At 64.5% G+C, this 11,133-nt stretch overlaps 4 protein-coding genes across 4 annotated transcripts; 3 read left to right on the top strand and 1 right to left on the bottom strand.

The window, feature by feature from the left end:
* Positions 1-189: 189 nt before the first annotated feature.
* Positions 190-507, top strand: MNEG_5502 (hypothetical protein; the record flags this gene model as incomplete). Its single annotated transcript, XM_014046024.1, has 1 exon — positions 190-507. One exon carries the CDS (start codon positions 190-192, stop codon positions 505-507), a length of 318 nt encoding a protein of 105 aa, XP_013901478.1.
* A 2,362-nt stretch (positions 508-2,869) lies between these two features.
* MNEG_5501 (hypothetical protein) lies at positions 2,870-4,798 on the top strand (the record flags this gene model as incomplete). Its single annotated transcript, XM_014046023.1, has 5 exons — positions 2,870-2,925; positions 3,456-3,633; positions 4,042-4,048; positions 4,315-4,530; positions 4,686-4,798. The coding sequence occupies 5 exons, from the start codon at positions 2,870-2,872 to the stop codon at positions 4,796-4,798; spliced, it is 570 nt and encodes a 189-aa protein (XP_013901477.1).
* A 1,680-nt stretch (positions 4,799-6,478) lies between these two features.
* Positions 6,479-7,498, top strand: MNEG_5500 (hypothetical protein; the record flags this gene model as incomplete). Its single annotated transcript, XM_014046022.1, has 1 exon — positions 6,479-7,498. One exon carries the CDS (start codon positions 6,479-6,481, stop codon positions 7,496-7,498), a length of 1,020 nt encoding a protein of 339 aa, XP_013901476.1.
* A 578-nt stretch (positions 7,499-8,076) lies between these two features.
* MNEG_5499 (hypothetical protein) lies at positions 8,077-9,922 on the bottom strand (the record flags this gene model as incomplete). The annotated part of the gene is made up of 1 exon (XM_014046021.1): positions 8,077-9,922. A coding segment is annotated over one exon (1,846 nt), but the record flags the coding sequence as incomplete, so codon positions are not given.
* Between the last annotated feature and the right edge of the window lie 1,211 nt (positions 9,923-11,133).

Below are 11,133 nucleotides of genomic sequence, written 5' to 3'. Positions count from 1 at the left end.
GGGGGGGGGGGGGCAAGTGGTGCGGTGCGGGGCCTGATTAGTGTGTTGCAGCCTCAAGCCCACCGCCAGAACGACCTGCTCGCCGGTGGCAACCTTCATCATCATCCTCTCGCTTTCCAAACAAATGCTTTTGCGCCCCCTCCCCTCCCCCCCCCAGCAGCCCGCGAGCCCGTGGTCCCAGTCATCAAGATGGGCTTCAGCGCGCCCGCACGCGTCGACGCGCGCACCGGCGCGCCGCTCGCCGAGGCGGCGACCGCCGAGTCCGCCGAGGTCGCGAGCGGCGCGGCCGCGGAGAAGGGCGCGGCCGCTGAGGACAGCGCGGCCGCTGAGGACAGCGCGGCCGCGGAGAAGGGCGCGGCCGCCGAGAACGACGCGGCCGCGGAGAAGAAAGACGCGGCTGAGGACAAGACAGAGGGTGCTGATGACAAGGACGCAAAGGAGGAGGACGATGGGCCGATCGAGGTGCCCGAGTTTATCGAGGCCAACACAGACATTGAGCTCAACTAGAACTGGGGCTGCAGGGGCTGCAGCCGGTGGCGCAGCCCCTGGCGCAGCCTGCGGGTGTGCAGGCTGGGGGGCAACCGGGGTTGAGGGTTGAGGGGCGTCATCAACAGTGGACTGCGCGCGCGGCAGGGGTGGGGCTGCCTGCGCACGTGTGCGGCCCTGGCGCAGCACGCGGTTGGAGCCGTGTGGATGCGTGCCAGCTGCATCCAAGTCCCGTTTGGTGTGCCTGTATATATTGCAACTGCACGCATTGACCCGATCCACCAGCCCAGATTCTTAACGCAACATTGGATCGTACTACAAGCGCACCGTCAATCCATACCCAATCCTCAAAGGCGCCGTTGTTGCCCATGGGCGCGCACACTCATGCTCACAATGTTGTTCCCACCTCGTTCAAAGGCATGCGCTAGGCTCCTTTCAAGGCAGCCTCAGCGCACACTGCAGCAACCAGCAACCAGGGATGCACCCTGGCTTATCTCGAAGAGGTGAAGGCCTGGCCCACTTGATTCTATACCGCCCTTCTATCCCGCCCACTCTTGGCACATCCACCTGGCCAAAGGGCAAGTCAATGCCTTGTCCTAGCACATTTCCCCGTCCCTGTATTGATTGACTTGCAGCTGGAGGGCTTTCTGTGCTAGACACGCGCGGAAGGCGCATTCCCCGTACCCCTCGCGCTGTTGCTTGGCTGAGCATTGCCGCTTTGGCACTCTGTAGCCAATCCCTCTTGTGTCATTGATGCAGGGCCTTGTGCGGCATACCATCGCAATCTTTTCGTCTGTGGGTGCACAGTCTGTGCTGCTCTCCCGCTTCCCATCCATGCAACGCCGACGCCCGCTCGACCAACTGCAGTTCTGATGCAAGCAAGCTAACTGCAGCACGCAGACTGCATGCGCATCGCAAAACACACTCCCCACTGCCATTCCAAGTGGTGGCTGCAAGTGTATGCGTATGGATTTGCAGCTTGAAGGCTCCGTCCCCGGGTCAAATCCTGGCACAGCTCTTGGCACCGGCGCGAGACGTTTCTTTTGCAAACTCCAAACAAGTACCCGTGCCAGCCCCTTCGGCGCCTACTTTGCGGGGTGCATTCGTTGCGCCAACATGATGCATGTGCCAAGCAGCCAGTGCTGTTCCACAAGGCGTTTCCCCTTGGGAGTTGCGGCTTTTGCGCACAACTCGTTCATAAATGACGGTCGCGCCTGTGGTGCTGACCCTCGCGCCGACCCTGGGTTTGAACATGCTGCACAGAAATTCCGCGCAGGAGGGGTGGCTTTGCCCCATGACGGGACCTTTGAATCCCTCACTCAACCCTAGGGGCGTCATTAATGCCAGAGTAAGGACTCGCCGTGCTGGAGCCACATCACAGTCGCTGCGACAGGGCTGGCTCGTCGCCCATGGGGGTGCACATGCCACATGCTCACCCGATTCCTGCCTGCAACCACAACAAGTAAAATGGCTGCATAATACTTGGCTAGCCGCACTGGTTCCTGACGTGACCGAAGTGGGATGATTGACGCAGCTAGTGCATAATGACGCCGCGATTTGAGCTGTCAGTGTTTCTGCATGACCTGTGCATCATCCTGCAAGCGCCGCCGCCAGAGGATACATGTCGAATAGTCCAGCCGTGTCCGTGGTACGGCCTCTGAACCCAGCATTGTGCCCCTTGGCTGCCCTGCACATGTCTTTGAAATTCGTGCAGTGCTGATGCATTCCGAATGGGGGCCCATAGACTGGACCCTGAAGTGTAGGGTGACCTTTGACCATCCCGCCTGGGGACTGACAAATGCATGTGCGCTCATCAAAGCACGACAGGATTTGTTCTCATGTCCTTCATCAAATCAAGTTGTTGTATAGGTTTGTACGGTAGCAGCATGCGGCTCGTTGCCAGCTCCAATTATTCAAAGGTTTGCAAGGGGCACGTGCCATGGGTGGGGCTGAAGCGCATCTGCGGCACGTCATCAGAGCCGACCAGCTCGACATACTAATTCTAACATGAAGCATGTTAAACTCAGGCTCCTTCCGAGCAGAGTCGCCAGGGTCAGCCCTCGTCGTGGGTTGTCACCGCATGGGCCATCAGTTACACAACCCGAATGACTCTACAATTGCTTGATTTGCAATTGTGATGTTGGGCCGACGGAGCTCAACTGTCACCGGCGATCACCCCACGCTCGTGCACTGCACGTGGTTGACTCAATGGCTGGCAACCACAACGTTATTCAGCTTCCCTGCCCGCATTGAGCAAGCACTGTCGTCGTTCACATTTGATCGCCACTTTCACGCACCTTGGTAGTATCGATCCGACCTTTCCTTTCGCGGCCCGCCATAACCAGCCACCAGAGCCAGTGTCCCGGACCCACAAGAAGCAGCCATGGCGATTTGCAAGTTCCTGATGATGTTCCTGTTCGTTGCGGCTGTGACAGCCAGGTGAGCAAAAGACTGTGCTGCACGCCGACCCGCCTCAGCCCCCCCCCCCTCCGACCTCCCGCACCTGCGACTCGCGATCAGCTCCAATTACCCGTGCCTCCAGCAAGGCTTCGTCGCGTCCTATAGATGGGGCTGCAGCTCATACAGGACAGCCCCACCTGTCAACTGCGCTCCTGCCAATGCCCTTCGCGGCACTATTGCTAGCGAGGGGCACCCCACCGCCGCAGCGCGGCTGCAGGACCGTGCACTTCATTCCACATCTGCCTGCATCAACCCGCACCTCGCATATACCTCTGTTGCAACATCTTGACCAGTGGGCCCTGCTCCTCCTTGTGCTCGGTCCTGGGCCGCAGCCTCACCTCAGCGCACGCCCCTCAACCTGCCCGCTCTGTGAGCACAGTTGTCGTTACTCCAAGAGCTGCATCATGACTCCTGTTGCACTGCACAGCCTAAACCACCTCACACTTTTGGGCCTCCACAAACTGCCACGCCAACCTGTCAAACCCTCCCATTCCTCTGGATGCGCGCAGGCCGCTGGATGAGCCTCACGCCGCGTCCCGCCGGCGGCTGCAAGACGCTGCCACACTTCCTACACTGCCCACGGTTGTGGCCGCTGTTGCCGCCCCACCAAAGGGCAAGACAGCGGCGGCGCCTGTCCTCGTTGTGCCCGATGTGCTCACGCTTTTCTTCAACAAGTTTGGCCAGCCGGTGAGTGTTGCAAGCAGTAGGAGGTGTCCCGATGCAAGTGTTTCCCACACGGGCTTCGCACATGCAGGTCTGAAAGGCCTGTGCTCTGGGTTCCAAGGTGCTGCTCTGGGTGTGGCCCGGGCTTGTATCGTGTGCACACATTTGCCAGCATAACTTGCTGAATTGTCACAGATGATGTCCCGATCCAGTGTGCTCGCGCGCGTGCATGGGTGTGTTTGTGTTTGCGGACGCATTGCCTGTCCGGCCGTCCGTGTATGCTCGTCAAGTACACACATGCCGCAATGTCGTGCACCCGCTTCACCCAAAAACTCATCCTGCTGTTTTCATTCATGCTGATGCGCATTCCTGCCCATCATCCCCCCTACTTGCGCCCTCTACCCGACGCTGCATCCCCTCTGTCCTCCACAGCTCAAGTGTGAGTGGCGCAGTTCATGCTGTTCCTGAATGGCATGCACCCTCAACTGCACTTGCAAAAACTGTCACTCAACAGCCGCACACCTTTGCATGCTCCTGAGCTTGCAGATGACTGCCAGCAATCAGACCACTGTCGCCTTGACAGCCCGTTGCTCCAGGCTGTCACAAGATCAGCAGCCACAACAGAGGCACCTTTTCATCAAATTCGATGACTCCTCCTGCCCCCGGCCCGCTGATTGACCTTGCACAACCCCCACATGTGCGCAGCCCCCATTGTGAAGATGGGCTTCAGCACTCCCGCCGCGTCTCCCGCCAAGGCCGCCCCCGCTGCAGCCCCCGCCAAGGCACCTGAGGCGCCCCCGGCTGCGGCCCCCGCCAAGGCACCTGAGGCGCCCCCGGCTGCGGCCCCTGCCAAGGCACCCGAGGATTCTGCCAAGGCGCCTGCCGCCGAGGCAGAGGCTGCGGAGTCTGCTAATGTCATGGGTGAGCGCGGCGTGCAACATGCTGCATGATACTGTTTGTCAGATCCACGTCGACCGCCTGCTCAGCACTGGAACACATGCCCATGCGCACATTGTGTCCACACACGCGCTCAAAGCTCACTGCGCATGGAAACTCATCATCCCGAACCAAAACAGGTGCCGGGTTCGTCCCGCTGACTGCGGAGGCGCCCAAGGCGGCGGAGGAGGAGAGTGAGCCCGTGGAGGTGCCCGAGTTCCAGGCTGCCAACACCGACATCACCCTCGACTGAGCGGCTCGCTGCGTGCGTGCGACTGGTGCTGCGCCACACACAGCTGCTCGACCCTCGCGCGTGATGGGCCGCGCTGCTGCTGTGTGGATGTGAATGGGGCAAGCAGGTTTTGAACGAGGCCGACAGTGTGACGCTGCTCGTTCCCGGACCATTTTGCATGCACACGATATGCACGGTCCACACACGCAGTGCATGCACGTGTGGATGCATGCTGCCCTCCTTGCGCGGCCAACAGCTGCAGCCCTTCTCAAGACCGCAGCCACTTTCTGGGCAAGTGCATGCTGACAGAGGCGCAGCACAGGTGTTGCACAGCAGCTGGTGCCCCCACCTCGCCGTTATGGTGGAGCGCCGGCAATGCCAGCCCCGGCCACGCGCGTGCGCTGGGCGTAGAGCCACCATGCCTGTGCATGTGTTGAGCATGGGGGGTGTAGCTTGCATCCCAACTACCTACATCATATTTGTGTGCTGCGATCGAAGGACTGAACATTGCCACTTTCCACTTGAGTCGTTGCCTCTTCACTTGTGTCCCTTCTGGCAATTGGATCGTTCCTCTGCATGTTGTGACAGGCCAAAGGCTTTTGCCTGCTCCACCTGTCAGCTGTAGCAGATCTCATGACCCAGCAGCACGCCTGATGATCCCCTTGACTTGGCGCCCCTGCCTTGGCTGGTCAGGAGCAGCGCAGCCGCCTGCACAATGGGTGTGTCTTGTGTGTCTGTGATCTTGCCCCCATCCTCACAAGCACTGTGTGTCAGGAGCACGCCGAGGCGTGCGCCTGCACAGCAGTTGCGATTCGACCACTGCACAATTGAAGGGCCGACGACTTGAGGGTAGCCAGCCACCACCCTCTGAGTGGCTGGGCTTCGCCTGTTGCTGGAGTGCTTGGCGGCAATCCTTCTTAACTTCTTTGAGGGCTTCACCCCGGCTGGGCCAGTGCCTTGCCACCTTATTTTTTCTGGTTCTTTGTATCAGACACACGCAAGCGCATGCCCAGCAGGTGCCCTGTGTCTGTGCTGCAACTAACTGTCTGCTGCACACGCACGCCGGTCCCTGTGCATTCGCTTTGGTGTAACCCATGAGAGACACATGGCAGGAAATACACGGCCTCCAACGGTATGCATCCTGTGCAGGCGATCAGGTGCTCTGTGTCATGCATGGCACTGGCAGCTGGGGGGCCTCGCAGCGTCTCCTTGTCAGGCGGTGCCCAGGCGTGCATGTCGCCCGAACGTAAGCTTCTTGATTAAAAAGCCTACTTATACGTTATCATATTAAAACACTCGCTTCCTGGATGGATATCGTGGGGCGGAGGTAGGCGAGCGTAGCCGTCTCCGCAGTCATAGCTTGGACGCCATGGCTGGCGTAACACTCAAATTGGAGGTAGCGGCTTATTTGATTTTGCTGCTCAGCGGTGAGTTGAGACCAGGATGTGGCCCCGCACGGAGGCCTGGGGCGCGATTCGCAACTGGCGCCGTGGCCTTGCGTGCACACCGTATATGCAAGGCGGTGACAGGGAATTAGAACATCACCTGACCCCTGCAAACTGGCCAGCTTGTAAATTGCGATTATTGAGCGAAAAACACGGCAGCTTCAGTGGCCGAGTGCTGTGCGACAGACGTGCCTGGGGCCCGCCCAACTCTTGGCCGCGCCACTGTTCCCCCATAGGCCTCGCCAGCGCCCAACTGATGGGTCTCGAGGCAGCGCCCGCGGCGCCGCGCCTGCTCGAACCTGAGGAGCCAATGAACTTCATGCCCGTAGACGAATGGGTCGCGGCCCCCGCACGGGCAGCCGGCGCTGCAGAGGCGTTTGCCGACAGAGGCGCCGTGCCAGCCTTCGGCGGCCCAGGCCAGCAGCCCGCGCCCGCGCCCGCAGCAGTGGCCCTTGCCCGCCCGGCGGCGCCCGTGCTGGCAGAGGCGAAACCTGTTCAGCCGCAGGCTGCGCCACGTGTCATGTTCGTTCCCGAGCCCGTCCCAGCGCCAGTGTTCGTCCCTGCCCCTGCGCCGGCGCCCAAGCCAGCGCCCGCGCCCGCGCCTGTCCCGGCAAAGCCTGTGCCAGCATACCCCATGCCGGCTAAGCCTATGCCCGCAAAACCCATGTCAATCAAGCTTTCCTTGGAAGAGCCTGTGCTGGCCCTGCCGCACCCCGCCGCCGCCGACGCGCCCGCCGCAGAAGCCCCCCTGGCTGCCGCCTTTGCGGCCGCCGCCCAGGCGGCGGCGGACGACGCAGAGGCCACCGCCGCGGCCGCTGCAGAACGCCCGTCAAAAAAGGCCGCCATGGCCAGCGCCCCTTTGACCGAGCCGAGCGGCCTACCTCTGGGGATGACCCTGATCCCGACAAGCCTGAACACGAATGGAGAGACCGCTGGGCTGCCGGTCGGGGACGGCGTGCTGAGCTCACGGGCCTTTGTCCCTCTGGCCGCCCCCGGCGCTGCCGGCATGCTGCCCGCCGCCCCAGCGGCGACGGGCTTTGCCGACGCCCGAGACAACAGCGGCGCGCGCTTTGCGGGCAGCAACGGAGATGGGGCCCCCATGTCGACTGGGGCCACGCCCGGGCAGCTGATCCCAGGCGCGTCTGCCGGCACGGGTGGCAAGCTCGCCCCGCGGCGCCACAGCACGAACACGAACGCCGCGCCGGCGCCCGTGCGGCTCGCGGCGGCTGCGGCGCTGCCAACAGCCCTGGCGGCGGGGGCCCTGCTGCTGCTGTGAGCGTGGGCGGGCAGCGGCCACGGATGTTTTGTACGCGCCGGGCTCAGGGGCGCTGATGCACAGCCCTGCGGAGGATACTTGTTGCCCTGTGCAATCGCGCACCTTTGCGGCTGGCACACGTGTACACTCGTGCTTGTGTCCGCGGCTCAGCATAATTGAAGCATCGTGGTTTGCACCCAGCTTGCTTGCTGGGGCCCCCTCTTTGAGCCCCGATTCGACTGCACATCAGCTCAGCCATTGCATCATGCATTGCCACTCTTGCTGCACCATTGCCATGCGGGCATAATTGACCGGCGGTCTCATCATCGAGTGCAGCGCGCCGACACGCGCCTGATTGGAGGAGCGGTCCGCGCCTCGTGCGTGCCGTTGCCCTTGGCAGCGTGATGCTGCCACTATTGCAACCGCCCCATGGCGGTTTGGAGGACTGACTGATTCGTTGCATCATCACCTTGCATGAGATCACAACGTTACCATGAAGTTATGCCTGAGAGAACGCAAGCATTGCGATGCAGTAAATCCTGCTTGATACTAGTGCTGCCGCGTGGTGCATGCCGCAGGCTGCGCCGAGCGGCGCGCCGTCAGCCGCCCTCGCCCCCGCCGCTAGCCAGCCGCTCGACGCATGCATCCAGGCGCCGGCGCAGCCCTTGAACCTCTGCATCCCCTGCGTGAGCCTCATTTGACAGCTCCTGCTCCAGGGCCAAGGCCAACGCCCCCTCCCCGCCACCACGGAGGCGCTCCGCGGCGGCGCGCGCGGCCGCGGCAAACGCCCCAGCTGGCGTGGGGCCGGGTGTGGGGCTGGGTGGCGAGCTGTCCGGCTGCAGCTGCTGACCCTGCCGTGATTCGGCTGCCTGCTGCTGCCGCTGCTGCTGCTGGGAGTCGTGTGCCTGCTGCTGCGCGCGCGCGCCCGCCACCGAGGAGCCCTGCGCAAGCGGACTCCCCGGTGTGCTCTCAGCGGCTGCCGCCCGCGCGCCCTCCGCCGCCACAGCCTCGCCCTCCTGCTGCAGTGGCCCCGACAAGTGCTGCTGCTGCCGCAGCTCCTGCTGCTGCGGGGGCCTGGTTTCCTCTGCCACAGAGGCGGCTTCGCCATCTGGCCTGTCACCACCTTCCTGCACCGCCGCCACTGCTTTGGCGGCTGCAGCACCTGCCTCATGCTGCAGCTGCCCCTCCACCCATAGCCGCAGCGCAGGCGGCGCCACGGCCCCCAGATCTGGGTTGCTTGCAGCGTCCTGCGCCACCGCTGGCTCGGCCACCTCATCCACCTGCTGCCCTTGCTGCTTGTGTTCTTGCTGCTGCTGCTGCTGCTGCTGCTGCTGCTGCTGCTGCTGCTGCTGCTGTTGCTGCTGCTGTTGCTGCTGCTGCTGCTGCCGCTGCTGCTGCTCTGGCTGCAGCTGCACTTTGGCCAGCAGACCTCCTATCGCAGCCACCTCGCCCGCGGCCTCCTTGGCCACCGCCACAGTCTCCGCCGCTGTCACACCCTCCGCCATCACAGCCCCAAATCCCGCATGCAGCAGCTGGAGGTCTTCCTTCTCCTCCTCGTCCTCCTCCTCCTCCATCGCCTCTCCCCCCTGCTCCTCCTCCAGCTGCTGCTGCTGCTGCTGCTGCTGCTGCTGCTGCTGCTGACGTGGCACCAGCTCACAAGGTTCTTCCCAAAATAAGATGCAAGCCACCTCATGTTCCAGCAGAGCCCCCACCGCCAGCACCCGCGCCGGGGTAACCTTGGCCGCCGGCGACGCGCCGCTGCCGTCCACCCAAGCCCCAGGGCCCCGCTGCGCGGTGGCGCCCACGCTGCTGCCCGACGGGAGCGCCCAGCCAATGTCCCAGGGACGCTGTGGCCCCGGGTCCGACCGGCGCGGCGACGGCGGCGATCGCGGCGCGGCGCCCCGCGGCGCCGGAGGCGGCTGCCCCACAGGATCGACGCAGGCCGGCGCTTGCTGCGAGGGCGCGCCGGGTGCGGCGTGCGCGAGGCCGCAGGCGGCGGGGGCGCGGCCGAAATTCAGGACGCTTCTGTGCTGCGCTTGTGGGAGCGCGGCCACTGCTTTGCAGCCCCCTTTGTCCTGACGCGGAAGCTGCTGTCCCCCTTCCTGGTGCTGCTCCAGCTGCTGCTCCACCTTCAGCTGCTGCTGCCCTTCCTGCTGCTGTTGCTGCTGCTGCTGCTGCTGCTGCTGCTGCTGTTGCTGTTGCTGCTGCTCTGCCTGCTGCTCCAGCTCCAGCTGCTGCTCCTCTTCATGCCTTGCCTGCAACTGCTGCTGCAGCGTCAGCCCAGGCTCCTCCTCTGCCGCCAGTGATTGAGCCTGCTCCGGCGCACGCACCTCCTCCAACCATCCCTCCCCGAGCTGCGCACCAACCACCGCCCCAGCCTCTCCAGCCGCAGGCGCCAGGGCCTCCGCCGCCCCTCCCTCTGCCGCCGTCCCCCGCCGCGCCGCCCTGACCGGGGATCCGAGCACGCTGCGAATGAGTGCGCCCATCCCAACGGGGGGGAGCCCACTGCCGCCGCCGCAGTGGGGCTGCCGATCGCCGAAAGCTCCGCCATTAATCGGTCTGCCACGGGGGACCGCTGCGGCGGCGACGAGGACGGCTCAAGGGCCCGTTGGATCCGGACAATTGGCAGCGGCTGCGGCGGGTGGGAAAGCTGCGGCGCCGCGGCCGCCTGGTGCGGCGGCGGGGCGGGCGCGGGCGCTGCGGGGCCGCCCATGTCGAGGCGGCGCTTCGCGCTGTGAGCAGCGGCGGCGGGCCGGGCGTCGGTGACGACGGGCGGCGGGCCAGACGCCGCGAGCGGTGCGGGGTCGGGCGCGGCGACCAACGCGGGGTGGTGGCCGCCATCCAAAGCGGACAGCCAGGGGCCGGCGACGGCTGCGGGGGCAGCCCCCATGACTAGGCCCTCCGGTTCAACAGGCTGCTCATGTCCCTGCCCTTCCAGCTGCTCCTGCTGCTGCTGCTGCTGCTGCTGCTGTTGCTCCTGCTGCTGCCCCTGCTCCTGCACCTGCTTTGCCTGCCCTTGCCCCTCCGACTGCTGCTGCTGCTGCTGCTCCCGCTGCTGCTGCTGCTGCTGCTCGAGGAGGAGCAGGGGCGGCGCTGGTCCCTCCTGAGTCTGGGGACAGCTTGTGGGCTGGGACTGCGCCTCATCTGAAGCTATGTCCTGCTGCTGCTGCTGCTGCTGCTCCTGCTGCGAGGGCGGCTGCTCTTGCGAGTCTGCCTGCTCCCGCATGCGCAGGAGCGACAGCGGCGACTGCACGAGCGACAGCTCGCCCGGGTGATGCTGAGCCGCCGGCGCCGGCGGCGCCGCAGGAAGCCCATCAACCGGCGCTTGCACCCGTGACGACGCTTCCCCGGCTCCTGAGGTCCTTGCTGCCTCCACCCCACAACCATCCTGCTCATCTGAAGCTGCGGCGCTGTCGGGTACCGCAGCAGCGCACCCCTCGCCCACGGTCCCCGAAGCGGCGCTGGCTGCACCCGCTGAAGTGCGCGGCAGCTGCTCCAGAGGCAGCTGCTGCTGACCAAGAGCATGCAGCTGCTGCGCCAGAGCGCCGACGGCACCCGGCGCGCCTGCCGCCGAGACCCCGCCCTCAGCCCCTGCCCCCGCCGCCTGTGTTGGCTCGGCTGCCGCGGCGTCGCCAGCCCGGCCGGGGCTCGGCGGG

The sequence above is a fragment of the Monoraphidium neglectum genome (genome assembly GCF_000611645.1).
Source record: "Monoraphidium neglectum strain SAG 48.87 unplaced genomic scaffold scaffold00825, whole genome shotgun sequence".
Classification (NCBI taxonomy): Eukaryota; Viridiplantae; Chlorophyta; class Chlorophyceae; order Sphaeropleales; family Selenastraceae; genus Monoraphidium; species Monoraphidium neglectum.
Note: the sequence above shows the minus strand (reverse complement) of the source record. Positions and strands in the feature narration are given on the sequence as shown.